Genomic DNA, 20,723 nt, shown 5'->3' on the forward strand with positions numbered 1-20,723 from the left:
TCACGTCTATTCTGATTGGTGGCAGTTGAGATCTTATGGCCCCAGTAGTTTGATCCATAATTGTGCTTGAGAAACTGACTTCCTGGCTTGTATCCTTTGAAGCCTTCTTTCAGCCTAAGGAGCTTTCCTCCCATTTTAATTGGCTCTTCCACTGGTGGAAGACTCCTTAGGCTGGAGGATGGCTTTAATCATTGCTGAACAAAGGGGCAGCATACAAGCCATTTCCCCCTAATTGAAGGAACAGCTTGGTTTATATTCTGAGACAGTTACAGAATCAAATCAGATCCTGTCGCATGCCTGATGACATTTAAATTCAAGTGGAAGCTTCTCTCAAAACAGAGAGAGGGAGTTGCTGTCTCTCCTCTTCTTTCCATTCCCCCAGCACATAATGCTGCTAGAACAGTAACCTGGGCGCAAGTATGTTTCCTACGGCTCCCAGCACCCCCGTTGCCATCATAGCAGCCTTCCAAGTGCTGGGGAGAAGCGGGAGACCTGTTTTCCTGCTGCTGTTTTTCAGCATCCAGGTGGGTGGGAAGGAGGAGTTGGCTTGGATTAGAACATCAGTTGGAAAAGAATTTGGGCTGTAATACTTGCTCCGCATTTAACTCCAAGTCCTACTCCCTTGGCCTGTATTCCAGCTCTAGTTTCAGTGGGTAGCCACATCAGTCTGCAGCGGAACAGCTAGTTTCAAGCCCAGTGGCACCTTCGAGACCAACGGGAGTTTCAGGGTGTGAGCTTTCGAAGAGACCCTTGACTCATGGAAGCTTATACTCCGAAACTCTTGTTGGCCACCAAGGCGCTACTGGATCTAATCTAACTGTCCAACTTCGGGAACATCATTAATTCTATCAGGCCCTTTAAAAATCCACAATGGTGCCTTATTGTTTGGTTAAGCGGCTGAGAATGCGTTCTGCGATTGTTAGGGAACAGACTGGAATGCCTGAAAGCCAGTTTGGTAACCACTGTGTGGAACTCGCAGATGACGTAATCACTGTCATTGATCCTCTGAATCCTTTGCTCTCAGTTAAATTTCCCAGGAGGTGCTGTCAGTGACTCAGAGAATCCTTTTATGTTGGGCTTATTGCCGGAGATGGGACAGGTATAAAATAACCTAATCCAGTTTACCAGTCCTCTCCAGGAGTGCTAGGGTATTCTGCAGAGCACCTGCAGATTTGTGGCAGATGTTTTTGCTTAAACTTGGTGTGCTTTCCCCTCTCACTCATTCCCTGGTCAACCTGATTGATATGGCTGTCATGAGGCAATATTTTGTGTTGTCATCTTTTGAAATGATTATATTTTTTATGAACAAATTCATGGATGATGGCTCTGTCAATGGCTACAAGTCGTGGATATCTACTCCCTCCACCACCAGAGGCAGTATGACTCTCTGTATCAGTTGTTGGGGAGCATGGGCAGGCAGATGCGGCTGCTGTGATCCTGCATGTGACTTCCTAGAGGCAGCTGGCTGGCCATCGTGTGAACAAAATGCTGGTCTTGATGGACCTTTGGCCTGATCCAACAGGGCTCTTCTTATGTTCTTATGTCTCTTCTGAGTGTTTAAAAGCAATATTAATCAGAGGTCTGTCATGGACGTTTTATCTACTTGACTTCTACTATTATTCTTAACTGTACATTTTTGGATAAAAGAACAAGATGCTCAACAATACCTCATTTTCCATAATCGATACCCAGTTCCTCCTTTTGTTTGTTTGTTTTAGGTTGCCTTGATACCTTGGCTGCTATGCAGGATTTAAAAATGGGTGTTGCAAACACAGAAGAAGAAACTCAAGCTGTGATGAAAGTCTATTCCAAAGAAGACTACAGTATTGTCAACAGATTTGAAAGTATCTATCAGATACAGATTTTTTTCCTATTTCCAACCCCTACGTGGTGCATGAAGCATCTTTCATAAACATTTGCAACATTTTCCCCCCCTTTCAGGTCATGGTGGAGGCTGGGGCTATTCAGCTCACTCCGTGGAAGCCATCCGCTTCTGTGCGGATACTGACATTTTGCTTGGTGGTCTTGGACTGTTTGGGGGTAGAGGTGAATACACTGCTAAAATAAAGGTAAGAAAAGGAATATTTTGGGGCACATTACCTCGATCTGAGGTTGGAGTGTTAAATCGTAAAATGAGGGGAAGGCAGATGTAGAGGTGAATATTTTAGGCTTTGTCACGCAATGGAGGAAATTTGTGTGTATGTGTTACTGTATTTTTTTAAAAAGCAAACTTGAGAACGGTAGAAACATCTGTTTTAACTACTGCTGTTTATTAGTTTAGGAATATATAAATACCTAGCACGTTACTCCTAAGTATGTGCATAAAATATACTTTTTAAAACATTGATGCAACAATGATATATGCTTAATATTGGGGTATGCCATGAAATTCATATGTTTCAAAGATGACAGTATAATGTAGACATTAAGTAACTCCATATTTTAATCCTTACCAAATGCTGTTGAGAAGGCAAAGCGTTGGCTGCAAGTTGTGGGGGAGAGGACACGTTTTATATCTGACTTCAAATATAAATATGATGGGTGGTTTTTGACAACTTCAATTTTTCTGTCTTAGTTAAGACTTGAAAAGGCAATACACATATCCTATATTCTCCTCTTGTCAAAGACAAAGTAGTAACTAGGCCATATGTTAGAATTTTTCTGTCTTAGTTAAGACTTGAAAAGGCAATACACATATCCTATATTCTCCTCTTGTCAAAGACAAAGTAGTAACTAGGCCATATGTTAGATATGAAATTTTAACATTTTGAGTTGAAAAGGCAATACACATATCCTATATTCTCCTCTTTTCAAAGACAAAGTAGTAATTAAGCCATATGTTAGATATGAAATTTTAACATTTTGAATCATGATTTTTTAAAAAGCTCCACATTTAATACACCCACACACCCATATTGTCTCTGTGTGGAATAAATTTGTGCACATGTTAGAGCTGCTGAGACCACAAAAGGCTGTTGAATCCAAAATCTGCATCCAGTGAAACTTGCAGTCCTTTATTAGCCCACACACAATCTAGATGGACCTCCTTTCTCCCTGACGGAGGCAACTGGAACTGACTATGCTGAGCATATGAGTGGAGTTGAGCTGCACAAACATAGTAGTGTCCTGAATTTAAATTTTTACGGATTGCAGTCATTGCTTGTTTCTTGCACTATTGCGGGCCTGCATAAAAGCCCCCTCTGGAGGCTTATTAAGCCTGTTGTCTCTGTCGCCTGCTTTGGGCTGTACAAATGGAGGATCGAAAAGCCCTGGGCGGGTGACTATCCATGACAGGTGTACTGTGTTTGCCTCAGTGAGTCAAAAGCCGCGTAGGCCTGCAGTGTTAAAAACCATGCAGTGTCCCTTATTAGAAATATTCTTCCGCCACCGCTGCCGTGAGCTTTTGTTAAAGATCACTTTTCCTCCCGTGTGCTTGGTGATCTATGGCTCGATGGGATTGTCTTATAAAGGTTTTTGCCGTGCTGTTTGTCCTGATGGTCCTCCATTGTTGAACAGTTTGAGCTCTGTTTAACTGTGCTTATGCTTCATTAATAATCTGCCCTGGCTCGGAAGGGGTGGGTGGGTAAAATGACATTACAAGTAAGGCAGGAAAGTAAAACTCTTAAAGGCGTCTCTTTTCAGTTGTTTGAATTGGGTCCGGATGGAGGTGATCATGAGACGGATGGTGACCTCCTTGCAGAAACTGATGTCTTGGCTTACGATTGCGCTGCAAGGTAAAAAACAAAAAAAGCAAAAACAAACAACCCCTGCCTTTAGCTTGTGTAGGGAGCCGTTACTTTTGCCAAATAATTTTAAGCATATAATAGTGAGCCTAACTTTGGTTGATAGGTGATGCACTAAATATTCCTTCGAGAAGGAATATAAAATGCCAGTCAGTGCAGAGAGTTTCAAGATGTCAGATTACTTAAAAGGTAAAGGTTCCCTTGCTCGAAAGCCAGTCGAATCCGACTCTAGGGTTGCGGTGCTCATCTCCGTTTCAAAGCCGAAGAGCCAGCGCTGTCCGAAGACGTTTCCGTGGTCATGTGGCCGGCATGACTAAACACAAGGCGCATGGAACGCTGTTACCTTCCCACCAAAGTGGTCCCTATTTATCTACTTGCAATTTCTTGCTTTCGAACTGCTAGGTTGGCAGGAGCTGGAACTAGAGATGGGAGCTCACTCCATCATGCGGCACCCGGGTCTCGAACTGCTGAACTACTGACCTTCCACAGCCTGCAGTTCAGCGTCTTAACCACTTGAGCCACCGCAGCTCATTATCAAATTACTTAAGGCTTACCATATGGGTAGATCTTCCTCTCGTTCTTTTCTTTCCTTATTCTTTTCCTTATTCCTGTTGCGCTTTCTTAAGAAGCTTGGAGGCTGAGATCTAATGAAGCAGTTATCTAAGGGGAAAGAAGGGCACCCCCTCGTTGCTCTTATGGATCCTGCTCCACGTCCATTATGAAAAGAGAACCAGTGCCATTGTCATCATGTCTTTGATTTGACTTAGTGAACCAGTTTGGTGTAGTGGTTAAGCGCGCGGACTGTAATCTGGGAGAACCGGGTTTGATTCCCCACTCCTCCACTTACACCTGGCTGGATGACCTTGGGCAAGCCATAGCTCTGACAAGAGCTGTCCTTGAAAAAGAGCAGCTTCTGTCAAGAGCTCTCTCAGCCCCACCTACCTCACAGGGTGTCTGTTGTGAGGAGGGGAAGGGAAAGGAGTTTGTAAGTTGCTCTGAGACACCTTTGGGTAGTAAAGGGCGGGGTATAAATCCAATCTCTTCCTCTTCTTCTTCTTCTTGACTACCATTGGATTAGATTTCTCTCTGTTTCTTCCAGGGAAAAATACGCGATGATGTTTGATGAACCTGTTCTGTTGCAAGCTGGCTGGTGGTATGTCGCTTGGGCACGAGTATCTGGCCCCAGCAGTGACTGTGGGTCCCACGGACAAGCCTCTATTACGACAGATGATGGGTGAGTATTACTTTGGGTTCTTATCTCACTACTCATGCTACATCACTCAGTTCTCGCTTATACCCAGAATTAAACTTTGTTGGTCTTTAAGGTGCCACTGGACTCAAACTTTAGTTCTTACATCTGTTTATTAACTCTTTTATTATCTCCAGGGCTTTTTTTGTAGAAAAAGCCCAGCAGGAACTCATTCGCATAATAGGCCACACATAATAGGCCAACAGCAGAAACTCATTCGCCTATTAGGCCACACCCCTGACAGCACAGCTCATTGGCATATTAGGCCACACCCCCATGTTACCAGAAGTGTGCTCATCCAGCCACACCCACCTTTCACTTCTTATTCTGTTTACCTTGTTTGTTGTCAAAACTCAGGGCCTTTTTTTGTAGCAGGAACTCCTTTGCATGTTAGGCCACACACCCCTAACGTAGCCAAGCCGAATGAGTTTCTGCTGTTGGGTGTGGCCTATTATGCTAATGAGTTCCTGCTGGGCGTGGCCAACTTGGGAGCCAGCCGGAACTCCGTTCCTGTGTGTTCCTGCCCAAAAATAGCCCTGATTATCTGCATGCTAATTTGCTGCTATTCACGGGTCTTGCCAACTGTTTTAATCCAATCCTAGCTATACTTATCATTCAGTTACTTATGCTTCTTGACTCTAATTAGCCCATCCTGGCAACTCACCCCCCACACCTATATATAATGGTTGAGGAAGTCTTGTTTCAGTGTCGCTGAAGAAGTCTACATGCACACAAAGGCTTATAGGCAGAATTAAACTCTGTTGGTCTTAAATGTGCCACTGGACTCAAACTTTGTTCTTTTGGTTCCCAAGCGTCTGTGCAGAAAGTATTACTTTGTTTATGTGTGTGTATGTGTGTGTGTGGGGGTGTAGGAATTTGAAATGGAAAATAAACGGTTTTCTGGTGACTCTTTTTTCTTTCAGGGTTGTCTTCCAGTTTAAGAGTTCTAAGAAATCAAATAATGGTACAGATGTTAATGCAGGGCAGATTCCGCAGTTACTATACAGGTAATTCTTCTTTTATAGAAAGCAGTAGAGAGGAGGAAGGGAGGGATTGAATCCTGTGTTCAGCACAACAGGATTTCCTCCTTGATGAAGGTGGAATGGGCCACTCAACCAGGGGTTTTTTGCTATATCCATCATTACATTTGTATCCTTCTGGCAAGGGTGATGTGGGATCATCATTCATTTTTGCCCATCAGTTTGTGAACTAACTTTGTCTGCTAGAGGATGGCTCACCCAAATTCGTACAAAAATTCACAGCTGTGTGGGACTGGAATGGAAGTCCTTCTTCACCCAAAGAGTATGATATTTTGGCTGTTTGCTCAGCCCAGGAACCTGAGGGAAGGATCGAGAGCCCCCTTTAACTTAAACGACACTCAAGGTGTTTTGAAATTCCAAATTAACAAAATATTTCATTCAACATAGAGGAGAAAGGTCAGGTGAAATTGAGGTGAAATATCTCAGGTAACTCAATATAGAACTTTGAAATATATCAGTATATGCACAGACTTTTGTTCATATTTTTCAGGCTGTTAAGAGTGTCATAAGCTTTTCCCGGTGACTTAGGATCTATAAGATGAGAGGCTTTTGCTCTAGTCTTTCCCAAACACTCCAGTATACTTTCTTTGAGTATTTACTGACTCTTTTGGTTTCCAGAAAGCTGGTACACTCTTTCCAGTGCCCAAACCCCTTCTTTAAACATACCACTACTCTTCTCAAGTTTTAATTGACTCTTACAATTACACAAGGCAGTCTCTAACCACACCAGACCAGATATCTCTCCACTCTTCAGAGCTATATCCCTGTTTTAACTGGGTAGGGGAAATTCTTCTGTCTCTGCAAGATCTATCCCCTTTTCTGGCCTCAATGGGAGTCTGCACCAAACTACCCACTCGTCCTTGCCAGTCTCCCCCAGTTTGCTGTCTGCAGGGCTAAATTCAGAATGCTAAGTACTGGACTCAACTCAGTCATGGCTAGTCTCAGATTGAATTCTCCTCAGTGTCCAGTTGAGAAATTTTTCTCTGCTCAACTGATGCTAACCAGTCAGATCTCTTGGAGCAGCCTGTCACTCAAGGCTCTCTGGCTCTGTGAGGAATTCACAGTCCTTTACCTGTTCGTACAGCACTTCTAAGCCTTTAAAAAGTGCAGTCCGTCACAACAGGCAATACCCCTGCATGGCATTGCACTGTCTGTGTGTTGGTCTTCGACTGGGAAGTCGACTGAGTACAAATTTCAGAGGCCAAATTTATTACAAATGAAAGTTTAAACTGTTCTTCAGAGAGATGTAGTGTATAAATGTTTTGTTTCTGTAAAACTAGCTTTTAGAGTGAAAAAAACATGGGATGGTATTTCATTCCTTTTCTTCTACCAGGCTGCCAACAAGCGATGGCAGTGCATCAAAAGGGAAGCAGCAAACCAGTGAGCCTGTGCACATTTTAAAGCGATCTTTTGCAAGAACTGTGTCAGTGGTGAGTAATGGCTGCAATTCCCGTTGTCTGTGTATTTTTTGGTCATCTTAGATGGGGGAAAGAACCCAAGAAGCTAAAACCGGCCAATAAAAATAACAATGTAGAAACTATTAATAAACTGTCAACACCGCAACAATATACCTTTCATAGAAATGCCATCTTGAAATGTTCCATTTTCACACATTTATTTTACGGAACAGTATGGGCATCTTCTGGACTTTGTTGGATAGGTTATTTCACCAGGCGGGGTGTCGCCACAGAAAATGCTTACTCCGTTTCGCGAGGTAAGGAAAAAGCAGCTGTTCTTCCAGAACTTCCTTCCAAACCAAATTGGGATGCTGTTGCCTCCACAACTGTAGTGCGAGTCAGTTAAATCCTGTGCCAGGAGTCATTCAAACCACTAGAGGGCCCTGCTCTGGATAGCCCAGGTGTTGTATACTAACTAAGGGCCGCACACGTGGTCGGGCTCGCACGTGGCCAAGCGAACAGGCAGAGCTTTGCCACTTAGAACAGTAGACTCAGAGGATCCTAGAACGGGCCAATCGGTCAGTCTGTATCCTAATAGGGACCAATGGTTATGGGTGCACTGTAAATAAACCAATCACGGGTGTTGGGGGTGTGGCCCGTACCGGCATTTAAGCGGGCCCCCTGGGGCCAGCTTTTTGTCTCAGTTTTGTTCCTGCCTTTAATAAATTATGAGCTGATTTGCAATCAACGCGTCTGGACCCAGTACTTTACACCAGGCAAGCCCGATCTCATCAGATCTCGGAAGCTTAGTAGGGTCGGCTCTGGCAAGTACTTGGATGGGAGACCTCCTTGGAATACCAGCGGTCGGGTGTGTGTGGGGGGGTAGGCCTTATTCAGCCACCTCTCTGAATATCCTCCAGGCCCCTAGTAGGGGTCAGTTAGTTGCCATGACTTCCAGGTGCACTCACATGCACACACAGCTCTCACACACACACGCATATATGAAAAATACCAACAAACACCCCCCCACCACCACTAAGGAGGAGGCAGGGCATCTGACTAAGTAGTCAGTGCCCCCCTAGAACTAGACGACCCACGCTCCCAGGGATGCCTGTCCCTCAATTTGAGACCCGTTACATTTATTAATAATTTCAAATAAGCATCACAATTTTTTCCTTTTTGTCGTTTTGCTTTTACATCCTTCTGAAACAGGAGTGCTTTGAATCATTACTGAGCATTCTTCACTGGAGCTGGACAACCCTAGTGTTGGGAGTAGAAGAACTTCGCGGCTTGAAAGGTTTCCAATATACAGCCACGCTTTTGGACTTGGAAAGGCTGCGGTTTGTTGGCACATGTTGCTTAAGACTACTGCGAGTCTACACGTGTGAGATATACCCGGTGTCAGGTAATAGGCTAAGTTCTAATAAAAACATAAGAAGAGCCCTGCTAGATCAGACCAGTGGTCCATCTTGTCCACACTGTGGCCAACCAGTTCTTCTGGAGGGACGACGACAGGGCATAGAGGCCGAGGCCTTCCCCTGAGGTCACTTCTTGGCTCTGGGATTAGTGCCTCTGAATGTGGAGGTTCCCCTCAGTTGCCATGGCTAGTAGCCATTGACAGACTGATCCTCCATGAATCTATCTAGTCCCCTTTTAAAGCTGTCTATTCCCGTGGCCATCACTACACCTTCTGGCAGCAACTTCCACATTTTAATCACTCTCTGTGTAAATGAGTATTTCCTTTTGTCTCTCCTGAACATACTGCCCGTCATCCTCATTGGATGCCCTTGAGTTCTAGTATTTTGGGAGAGGGAGGAAAATGTTGCTTTGTCCACTCTGCCCTGTGCATGATTTTATAAACCTCTCTCATGTCCCCCCTTAGTTGTCTCTTTTCTAAACGGAAAAGTCCCAGACTCTTCAGCCTTTCCTCATAGGGAAGGTGCTCCACCCCCCCACCCCCCAATCATCTTGGTTGCCCTGTGTACTTTTTCCAGCACTGCAGTGTCCTTCTGGAGATACGGTGACCAGAACGGTACACAATATTCCAAATGAGGCCATATGATAGATCACCATAATATTTCATTCGTGTGAAATTTGCATGTAGCCATTTGTAAAAGATGATTCAGCGTGTTGTGATGAATGTCAGCCTGTGTAAACCTAGGCAAGTCTTCAGAAAAAAAGTTCTTGGAGGCTACATGGTCTAAGTTTATTTTTCTTCCTATGAACTCTTAACCAAATCATCATTAGCAATCGTCATTAGTCTCATTAATGTTCTCCCATCTCTTTCCAGCTACAACTAAAGCTGTTGTTGATGAAACTAGCAAGCTGGCTGACTGCATTGGGAAGACCAGAACTCTGCTAAGAAAAATCTTGTCCGAAGGAGTCGATCACTGTATGATAAAACTGGATAATGACCCCCAAGGATATCTCACTCAGCCTTTGAGTCTTCTGGAAGCTGTTCTTCAGGAGTGTCATAACACTTTCACAGCCTGCTTCCACTCCTTCTATCCAACTCCAGCTCTGCAGTGGGCGTGCCTTTGTGACTTGCTAAATTGCTTAGATCAGGTACCAGAGAGTCATTCTCACATTGGATGATGCTTCTTTTACCATCCAGAAGTACTGCCCTTTGTCCTGCCTATCAGACCCACAAACGCTGTTTGGTGTGTGGCATCTTGGCCTGGGTTCCCCCATTGTATCCCTTGAAAGGGTCTTGTAAATACGCATCTTTCCAGTGACTGGGTGCCTGCAGTATTCACTGAGGTACCACCCTAAATCCTAGGTGCAGATGTGACTCCAATCTCAAAAGCTACCCTGCAAAAAGGTCTTATTTACTGTTTTAGAACTGCCAAGGAACTATGGAAGGAGGGATGAGGGACAAAGGGAAGAGACCAAGTCTTCTGCCTTCCCCCTTCACCTGCTTCCCCCCCCCACCCTTTGAGTGGCCTCTTGCTCTCCATTTCTAGCTCAGCCTCTTGCTGACGCTGCCACCCACAGTCCTTGACTTGCCCTCCACTTTCAAACTCCTGAAGCTCAGCCAACCTAACACACACACCCCTTGCAAATAATTGGAGGGTTTGTACTTGGCTGTGGGGAAGCACACAGGAAGTCTCTTACATCCTCTGAGTCAACAGAAGTCTTTCCCCTGGAGGGCCAAGTTGTAATGCCTGTGTGCAACACACTATTGCCAGGGGAGTTCCCCAGTAGCATAAAGGAAACTGGGCATGAGCAACCCTTTAATTGGGGGGGGGATTCTGATCCCTTATAATTTTTCTTAAGAAGTGGACGATGAAACATTACCATCAGTAAAAACCATGTTGGTCTGCTTGTTACCTTATTTGTTGCCATCAACATTTGCTCATGGACACTGAAAGTTGCCAATAGATGATATAGGTATTCTTGGACATAATGTGGACTTTCATGAAGTAGTAACAAATCATCTTAGTACACCATGAGAGGCCATGCATCCTTCCGTTTTTACCACTCTTCCACAATGTCATTTTGACAAGTCTGTCTTTGTTTTGCTTGTTAGGATATCCAGGAAGCAAACTTTAAGACTTCCAGCAGCAGACTCCTGGCTGCTGTAATGTCAGCCCTGTGCCATACCTCTGTGAAACTGACCTCCATCTTCCCTATTGCCTATGATGGTGAGGTCTTACTGCGCTCCATGGTGAAACAGGTTAGCACGGAGAATGACTCTGCACTGGCCCACCGCTTCCCTCTGCTGGTTGCACACATGGAGAAACTTAGTCAGGTGAGTGCCAGTCTGGAAACAAAAACAAAAACCTTCTGCAGTGTAACAAATGATTGGGGTCTGAATAAATATAGTGGAAATTGTATTCAAGGTCATGTCCTGTATTCAGGATCTTGAGGTCTTGAGATCAGAGAGAGCATCCTTTTGAAACAAAAAATGTGTCTGTAGAAAGATATCCAAGAGCCAATTTTTTGGGTGACATCTTTCCCTCTGTTCATGGATTTGGTTTCCCCCTCATTAAACCTGAGCAGTTGTGTTCCAAAAAAGGAAGCTGCAGTTTGTAAACTATGACCTACTTTTTGATTTCATTTTTGATTTGTTTTGCGTACATACACACTCTGTGTGAGGTAGTGAATGCATGTGTGAATCAGACTCCATTTCTTTTCTCGCTTCATGCCAGCAAGCTTGCCTCTAACATGCCAGTTCATTTTGCAGAGCGAGGAAAATATTTCGGGCATGACGAGCTTCCGCGAAGTGCTGGAGAAAATGCTAGTTATTGTGGTGTTGCCTGTGCGAAACAGCCTCAGGCGTGAAAATGAACTTTTTTCTGCACATTTGGTTTCTAACACCTGTGGATTACTTGCGAGTATTGTGAGTGAACTTACTGCTTCTGCACTGGGATCTGAGGTAAAGTGGTTCGTTCCGTGGTGGCATGGTTAGCATGTTACGCTAAGGCCAGGGGTGGGAGTGCTACAGTCCGCATTAAGCCATGAAGTTTAGTAGCTGAGCAGCCTGGGTCACTGTGGCTCGTATGGTGATTGTGAAGATAAAACAGAGAAGAAAAGGGAAGAGAACTTGAGCACCTTGGGGAGACAGCAGGATAAAACCTCGTGGGGTGGATCTAACCACTCTCTAAGGAGCCTTTCTTTAACTCTTAAGGAGTCTTCCTCTAACTTAAATGGCTCTTCTTTCAGTTGAAGTGCCACTTAAGTAGGGCGAAGCCTCCTCAGGCTGGAGGAGAGTTTCAGACTCTGCTCAGTGGTGTGATGGGACAGAAGTGGGACCCACTCCATTTTGATAGCCCCTTCGTAGGTTTGGCTCTACTTGTTTAAATTGTCTGCTTGTCTGTTTAAACGAACTTGGTCTTGTTTGCAACCTGAGATGAGCATTATGACTTGAGGGTTCTTCTGTACCTTGGAATGTAATCTGAGATGGAGATAACGGCTTCCTTCTCTTCTCCTCCACCTAAAACTATCTCCCTGCTTAAGTGGTGTCTGTGGCAGAAAAAGGGGTGTTTTTCTCTCCCCCCCCCAGCATCAAATTATTTGGAGTGGGGGAGAAAAACACCGCTCTTTCTGCCACAAACACTGCTACTCCAGTATCCCAGCTACTAGAAACCAGGCTCCCAGGAGAACTATATTTCCTGGAGTCTTGGGCATCTGAGATGATGATGATGATTAACTATTTATGTCATTTATAGTCCATCTTTCTCACTTGGACTCAAGACTGATTACATAGAGTGAGTCAGTACAATCAATAAGATGGGGTATTCAGTAAACAGGAGAATAGGATTAGGCAGGGCTGTTTTGGTAGAAAAAGCCCAGCAGGAACTCATTAGCATAATAGGCCACACCCCTGACATCACAGCTCATTAGCATATTAGGCCACGCCCCATGCCTTCCCTTGGCTTGCCCGGACGCCCCATGGCTGTGGGGAGCCTGGGCAAGCCCCCTCTTGAAGGGAAGGAAGTTTAAATTGCCTTCCCTTGACTTGCCTGGGTTCCCTGTGGCTGCGGGGAGCCCGGGCAACCTGGCCCTTGAAGGGGAGGGGAGGCAGTTTAAAATGTCTTCCCTTGGCTTGCCTGGGTGCCCCACGGCTGCAGGGAGCCCGGGCAAGCTGGCCCTTGGACAGGCCGGGTAAGGCACGGGGAGGCCTTTAAATGCCTCCCCGATCCTTCCAAGGCCCCCCCCGGCCCGCCCGCCTCAGAGTTGCCGGGGGGTGTGTGTCGCTCTCCAGGCCTTCCCTTTGTAGCCAGGCACGCAGAGGTTTTGGCTGTAGTGGGCGTGGCCAACTCTGAAGCCAGCCGGAACTCTGTTCCTGTCCGTTCCTGCCCCAAAATAGCCCTGGGATTAGGGTTGTAGAACCAATCAGAAATCTAAAAACAGAACTGACACATTAAATGACACAAAAATTACATAGTAGGATCCTAGTTTCAGTAAATGGAATACAATAGAACAGACCACAGTCCCTAATAATTTATCTAGGTAACTTTGTGAACCATTTAGTCCAGTGCAACTCTATTGTTTGTGTAGAAAACCTCTTTTGAATCGTTCACTGTGGCATACTTTGTGGAAGGCCCAGGAGAGTGGGAGGGGTTAGCATGTTGACCTCCTCGGGCAAGCTGTTGCGTAAGGTGGGGGCTACCGTGGAGGAGGCACACGTATGGACAGTTGTTGGCTTTGCCCATTTGCAAACCTTGATCAGATGAGCAAAGCTGTTGTGGCAGTGCATAGGGAGAGAGAGGCCGTCTCGCAGATATGAGGACCCAGGGCCATGAAGGGCTTCGTATACGGTAAGCACTACCTTAAATTGAGCCCAGTAACTGGGCAGCCGTGGAGCTGCGGTGGCTCAGGTGGTTAAGACGCTGAACTGCAGGCTGTGGAAGGTCGCTAGTTCAGCAGTTTGAGACCCAAGTTGCCGTATGACGGAGTGAGCTCCTGTCTCTAGTTCCAGCTCCTGCCAACCTAGCAGTTCGAAAGCAAGAAATTGCAAGTAGATAAATAGGTACCACTTTGGTGGGAAGGTAACAGCGTTCCATGCGCCTTGGTGTTTAGTCATGCCGGCCACATGACCACGGAAACGTCTTCGGACAGCGCTGGCTCTTGGGCTTTGAAACAGAGATGAGCACCGCAGTCCTAGAGTCAGACCCGGCTGGCTTTCGAGCAAGGGAAACCGTTACCTTTAACTGGGCAGCCAGTGGAGTGACTGTAGAATGCGGCTGCATATTCAGAAAGCCATAGAGAGGTCTTCCGGGTGGGCCGGGAGGCTCATGGCAGAAAGGGATTGGAACCCTTGCTGCACTCCTCCTGTATCTTCAGGAACACCACAGGGTTCCTGAAGCTTGGAATTGGGTTTCAGTGTGTTCGTGTGGTTGGGGCACTTCTGATATTTTTTAAAATTTTTAATTTACTCAGAAAATAGCATGGTTTGCTGTGCCCAAATTCCAAGTTTATACATTTACTGTTAGAAGTAATGCCTAATTCAGAATCATATTACGTGGGATTCTTTCATGTATTCCATCCTGACTGCTGCTTATGCTTCTTCCCAGGCTGATGGGCTTAATTCTCTGCATTCTGTCAAGTCCAGCCCAAACCGCTTCACTAAAACGAGCCAAGGCAGAAGCTGGAATACTGGGAACGGGTCCCCCGATGCCATCTGCTTCTCTGTGGATAAACCTGGCGTCATTGTTGTAGGGTTCTCTGTCTACGGAGGAGGAGGGATCCATGAATATGAACTGGAAGTGCTCGTGGATGACGTATGTGTTGTCTATAAAAGTGGCAAATAATTTCATTAATCACCGCACAGTAATGAATTCCCTTCATTACAGCTACTGTTCCAAAATTCCACATAAAACTCTTTGAAGTGTATTTTAGGTTTCATAGTAATAATTCTCTTTACCAGTAACTTACCAGCACTTTGTTCCCAAAACGACATTCGTTTTTTTTGTACTGACTGCCTTGTCCTGGAAGAAGGGGTAACGGGGGAGGCATAAAACAGAGCAGCATACTTTACTGAAAGAATTATTTCTTATTTCTCTTTTGGTTGTTAGAAGCCCTGTTGGTCAGTAGACCAGATGGAGAGAGTTGTGATTGACTGTTTTGCTGAGACTTGATTGTGTGCACATTATCAGTATGTAAACAGGGCAACCTGAATGTTAAAAGAATTGACTCTCACTTCTTTGAATCCAGAGTGATCATACAGGAGATTCAACTCACTCTCACAGATGGACGTCCTTGGAGTTGGTTAAAGGAACGTATACCACAGATGATTCCCTGAGCGATATTGCAGAAATCAAACTTGACAAAGTTGTGCCCCTGAAGGTAGGTGAAACTTGCTGTTATTTCTTCAATGAATCTGAAAAGTGCTTTTGCAGTGTGGGTTAACTGAAGACAGAAAATCCAGTTACCTTACAGACCGTCTGCGTAAAAAGTTTACATTTTAAAAAGCCTCTGTTACCCCATTTTTTCTTTCAAATGATTTTAGATTTCCAGGCATAAAAGCAGAAACTGGTAGACTGCAGTTCTAGTGTATTTCACAAGTGTAAATATAGCAGTTTATAATAAATATTATATAGTTGAGCATTAGGCGATATTGAATAAAAGTCATTTGAACAGGAATGCAGAACCAAGTGATAATTCTTAATTCTGTGTTCTTTCCTGGCTTTTATTGTGAAGGAAAATGTGAAATACGCAGTCCGTTTGAGGAACTATGGAAGCCGCACCGCCAATGGAGATGGAGGAATGACCACTGTCCAGTGCCCAGATGGCGTGACGTTTACTTTCAGTACATGTAGTCTGAGCAGCAACGGCACGAATCAGACGCGGGGCCAGATTCCACAGATTCTCTACTACAGGTATGAATTGGATTTTTGGGTCAAGTGAGTTTTGCTTAAGAACTTCATTTGAAAAGACGATAAAACCATGCAAATTCAGTGACAGCCTAAGGAAACGTGATCGTATTCATTGATCCTGATCTTTAAAATCAGGCTTTCCCTTACTCTTGCTTTACTTTCATGTTCATTTCAGATGTCGAGTTCCAGGCCAAACAGCGGCAATGAAACTTAAAATTATTTGGATCTTATAGAGCTTGTCACCTTTCAGCTTGGTAGATACTTTATCTGCAATATTGTACATGGGCTGTATTCATTCTCTAGTGCTTTTATTTAGTGCATTTTATCCCACTCATCCTTCAAGGAGCTCAGGGTCATATTCTTTGGGAAGAGGTTTGCATTGTAGATTGAATGTTGTATTTATTAAATATGATCTCTGCCAATTTGAGGTGGCTAACAGGAGAGCAAAAGCTGGAGGACACATAAGGAGTTGGAAACCTACCAGTTTTCTGAGTGCCGTGCAAACTTTCTGTAACCGTTCTAATTATCCAGGTTGTTCTCTCGATCCTGCTGTTGTCAGTTTTGTAGGGAGAGTAGAACTGGTGGCTCAAAAAAAAAATCAGCTTCTGTGCTATAACTGTTGCTTCACTGAGGTTTGATTCCTATTTTAATATAATAATAATAATAATAATAATCTTTCAATTTATTGATCGCTCAATCCTGCAGAGCTTGCTGGCTCTGAGCGATTTACAGTTACTCATTTTTCACGAGGGACTAACAATGCTTTGTGGGGTAAGGAAGGACAACATATATACATCTTAAATTGCACACATTCACAGCCGACAAGGGTTTCGTTCAGATGCAGATGAGACGTGATCCGGAACGGCATTTTTCCTCGGCCGAGTTTGATGGCGTCAGCTTTTCTCCAGATTCCTTGAATTGTAGCGCCACACTGCCATCGCCTGGCTGGACGGCCCATTACAGGCTTTTCTTTCACGCCGAGGAGGTCTCTCTAGGCTTTCCATCATGCGAGCTGGACTTCCGTTCGCCGGCTAACACCGCTCCACCCCACGAGGGGGGGGTCAGTGTGCCCACTCTCTCTAAGGAGTGGTACCCATTTTATCTACTCGCCGAAGCTTTCGAACCGCTGGGTAGACGACGAGCTGGGGACAAGGCTGGCAGCTCACACCAGCACGGGGCTAGAACTGACAGCAAGCCTGTTCAGCTCAGGTGTTACTATTATACCAGAGGATAAATCCTCTGTGCCACCGCTCCCCTCTTTTAAAAGTGTTATGTCATCCCAAAATGTGAACAGAATGTGGAGAAGGCTCAAGCCAGCCTGCCGCCTCCCACTCACTGTATAATAAACAAGGGAACTTACTGCTACTGTAGCCAATGTTCCCTCTAAGCCGAGTTAGTGTGAGCTAGCTCACAGTTTTTTAGCCTCCGGCTCATGCATTTTTGTCTTCGCTCAGGAAGGGATGGCTCCAGAGCAAACTAACTTATGCTGTAGCCAATGTTCCCTCTAAGCCGAGTTAGTGTGAGAGAAGCTGCATGTAGTGATATGACCCCCTACCCCAGCCATGGATCACCTTGGCTGAATGGTGAGGTGAAAGAGACACCCTGATTGGGGAAAAACTGTATGCTGGCTAGGATGAGGTGGAGGACAGTCACTTTCCAGGGCCCCCTCTTTTGCTAGGGTACTTGCCGATGTATGAGTGTGGCCACTTCCTTCCTCCTCCCTGTCTCACTTGAGGTTGGAAGGAGCCTGCAGCTCTCGCTTTCTCTGCCCTCCCGGCCCAAACACCTTCAGCTCTCAGAACCCAGCTGGCTTCTTTTCCTCCTGATGGTGGCAGCTGCCACCTTGTTGCTTGCCCAGTTGGCTTCTTCTCTTCCCTTTACCCTATGGCGGAAGCACCACCCACCTGCCTCCTCTCTGGCCAACCCATTTCACAGCAGAAAAGAAAAACAAGGCGTAGGGGGAAAAAAACTATTTATTCTTTCTTGATTCCAACGCATTTCACCCGTGGCTTCATCAGGGGATCCCTTATAGCATAAGCTTTCAATCACGCCTGGAGCTCCAGGTGTGGTTGGAAGCTTATGCTGTAAGGGACCCCCCCTGATGAAGCCACAGGTGAAACGTGTCATGGGTCCTGGCTCTGAGATGAGGCAGGGAGCAACCCAGCCTCCTCTGGAGTCGGCCCAGAAGAGGAACTCTTAACAGCACCTGGGGGAGAAGAGGCCCCAGCAGCTGCACAGGAGGTGCAGCCAGAAGAAGAGGCCGATCCAGAGCCTGGCCCAGCACCCTCCGTTGAAGACACCCCAAGGCCAGAATCCCCACCTAGTACTCCTGAGTGCCCCAGACACAGGGCACGCCAGCGGCTGAGTGTGCAAGAGCGAAGGAAGAGTGCCAGACTGCGGCTCCTGCAAAAGCAACGTGTGAGGAGCTGTGAGTCTTGGCAGATTGACTCCCTGGGAAGGGAGGACTTGTTCGTAATCACCCCACGTACCTGCCTCAGCATGGTAGCAACCGTGCACACTCAGGTCCCCCCTGGCTCGTAGCAACCCCACCTTGCTCCTGCAATCTTGGACTGATTTCCTGGCTCTCTGACCCTTGGCTTTGTATGTGACTTGATTCCAGACTGCGTCTCCAGTTTCCAGTGTGTGGTAACCGTGGTAACCAGCTGAGCCCGCACAGCTCATGTTTGGGATCAAGAAAGAATAAATAGTTTTTCTACGCCTTGTTTTCCTTTTCTGCTGCTATTGCTGGTCTGGTCCTGACTTCTTCTCCACCCTGTTTCACAGCCATCAGTAACCGCCTTCACATCTTCCTGCTGTCCATAACTGTGTTTATTTGGATTGCTGTGCAGCCTCAGATCATGCTGTGAAGAGTCCTTTGCCTTTATGCTGCTCTGTTGGAGGGGGACTTCACCCTCCTCCATAACAAAAACCACACAAAAACTTTTGGAATTTTTCTACAGACCTGGGGGCTTCACCAGGTCCATAGGAAAATGTCTCGTGTCTATACCTGGCCCCATTCTCTAGCTTTTGCAGTCTGCATTGGGGCCAGGTTCAGAATTAGATATAATAATTATTGTGTGGCACAGTTCTCTTATAGAAAATAGAAAAATAATGGCTATTAATAACAACCTCAAATAAAAGTTTGGGAAAATTGTGTTTCACAGTGCTTCTAAATTTGATTTGATGTTACGTTTTCCTAGTGCACTTACAAGCTTGTTGCGTATTAACCATTCTGTTTTTCCAGAAGTGAGTATGATGGTGATCTTCAGTCACAGCTCTTAAGTAAAGCCAACGAAGAGGATAAAAACTGCAGCAGAGCCCTTTCTGTCGTGGGGGCTGTGGTGCGAGCGGCTAAAGATCTTTTGCACAGGGCCCTTGCTGTAGATGGTAAGAATGAGGCACAGAACAGGTCGACATGTTCCCCCTCATCCAGGCTTCGTTTGAGGTGGAGAGGCTCTATGTGGCAACTGTTTGCCTTAAAGACATTCTCTCGCCTTGCGAAACTCTTACACACTGTCGAATATTTACATACCATGAAGGTGATGTGAAAGTAATAATAGAAAGAAGCCATCAGCATTTAAAAAATCAATATCTGATATTTTTTTTACAACTATGAAATATTAGCATTAGCAGCTTTCCAGGTGCCCTTCTCTAACCAAACTTTGTGTGCAAAGAGACAAGAGTAGGTCTTGATGTGTTCTCCATACGATGTAATGATTAAGGCGGGAATGTTTTAAGCGTAACTTTATGAGCTCCTCCAGGTGTGGGGGGGGACGGTGCGGTGCACGAACTTCAGACCTTCAGTGCATTGTGTCTAGGGTGAGACACAGCATTTGAACAGCTCTTCGTTTGGCATATAAAGCAGTATTTGACTATATTGATTTGAAAATGATCGTGGTTTTAAATGCCCTGCCCTGGATGGCCCAGGGTAGCCCGATCTCGGAAGCTAAACAGGGTCAGCCTCGGAGACCATCAAGGAAGTCCAGGGTCACAGTGCAGAGGCAGGCCATGGCAAGCCTCCTCTGAACGTCTCATGCCTTTGAAATGTTATGGAGTTGCCATAATAAGTCCATTTGCGACTTGATGGCGCTTTCCATCACCACCACCATTGTTTTAAATATAACTGCAGAAATAGCACCAGATGTAATCCGGCTAAATTCACAAGACGCAGCCTGGCCAGAGCTGAGTCCTTTCCATTTGTTTTCACGTGGGAGTTAGGTGAGGAGCTGCGGTGGCTCAAGTAGTTAAGACGCTGAACTGCAGGCTGTGGAAGGTCGCTAGTTCAGCAGCTCGAGACCCGAGCGTGCTGCATGATGGAGTGAGCTCCCGTCTCTAGTTCCAGCTCCTGCCAACCTAGCAGTTCGAAAGCAAGAAATTGCAAGTAGATAAATAGGTACCACTTCGGTGGGAAGGTCACAGCGTTCCGTGCACCTTGGTGTTTAGTCATGCCGGCCACATGACCACGGAAATGTCTTTGGACAGTGCTGGCTCTTCGGCTTTGAAACGGAGATGAGCACCGCAACCCTAGAGTCGGATTCGACTGGCTTTCGAGCAAGGGAACCTTTATCTTTTTAACTACCCCATTGAACTGAATGGAACTTAGCAATGCTTAATCTTAAAAATCATGACATTTTTTTGTTTACCAACACAGCTGCTGCAATGTATCTTAGCTTGTTTAGGTGAGCGGTTGTATATTACTTGTACATAGAAGAATGTCTAAATCTTGTGATGTCTTCCTTTAGCTGAAGACATTCCGGAACTGCTCAGCTCCTCCAGTCTCTTTTCTATGCTCCTTCCTCTCATAATAGCGTATATCGGACCCGTGGCTGCAGCCATCCCCAAGGTGAGTCTTCGGAATCTCCAGAGGTTCGGTATCGCAAGACTTTGAGAAAACATTTATGAGCACTTTACATTTTGCATTGTCTTGTGGATCAAACCACCTTCGACTCTGTTTTGCTAGCATTTGTGGATTA

The 20,723-nt window shown here is 45.5% G+C and overlaps 1 protein-coding gene across 1 annotated transcript in view; it reads left to right on the forward strand.

Moving 5' to 3' along the window:
* MYCBP2 (MYC binding protein 2, E3 ubiquitin protein ligase) overlaps positions 1–20,723 on the forward strand; it is a 184,237-nt gene that overhangs the window by 66,780 nt on the left and 96,734 nt on the right. The window contains exons 25-39 of the mRNA XM_015409457.1: positions 1,719–1,844; positions 1,942–2,069; positions 3,643–3,734; positions 4,843–4,977; positions 5,916–5,999; positions 7,366–7,462; positions 8,642–8,834; positions 9,720–9,994; positions 10,959–11,180; positions 11,616–11,807; positions 14,449–14,655; positions 15,089–15,220; positions 15,575–15,753; positions 18,995–19,137; positions 20,493–20,593. Coding sequence (XP_015264943.1) covers positions 1,719–1,844; positions 1,942–2,069; positions 3,643–3,734; positions 4,843–4,977; positions 5,916–5,999; positions 7,366–7,462; positions 8,642–8,834; positions 9,720–9,994; positions 10,959–11,180; positions 11,616–11,807; positions 14,449–14,655; positions 15,089–15,220; positions 15,575–15,753; positions 18,995–19,137; positions 20,493–20,593 — 2,306 coding nt within the window. The remainder of the gene's footprint in view (positions 1–1,718; positions 1,845–1,941; positions 2,070–3,642; positions 3,735–4,842; positions 4,978–5,915; positions 6,000–7,365; positions 7,463–8,641; positions 8,835–9,719; positions 9,995–10,958; positions 11,181–11,615; positions 11,808–14,448; positions 14,656–15,088; positions 15,221–15,574; positions 15,754–18,994; positions 19,138–20,492; positions 20,594–20,723) is intronic.

The sequence above is a fragment of the Gekko japonicus genome, unplaced genomic scaffold, assembly GCF_001447785.1.
Source record: "Gekko japonicus isolate JY-2015 unplaced genomic scaffold, Gekko_japonicus_V1.1 scaffold846, whole genome shotgun sequence".
NCBI lineage: Eukaryota > Metazoa > Chordata > Lepidosauria > Squamata > Gekkonidae > Gekko > Gekko japonicus.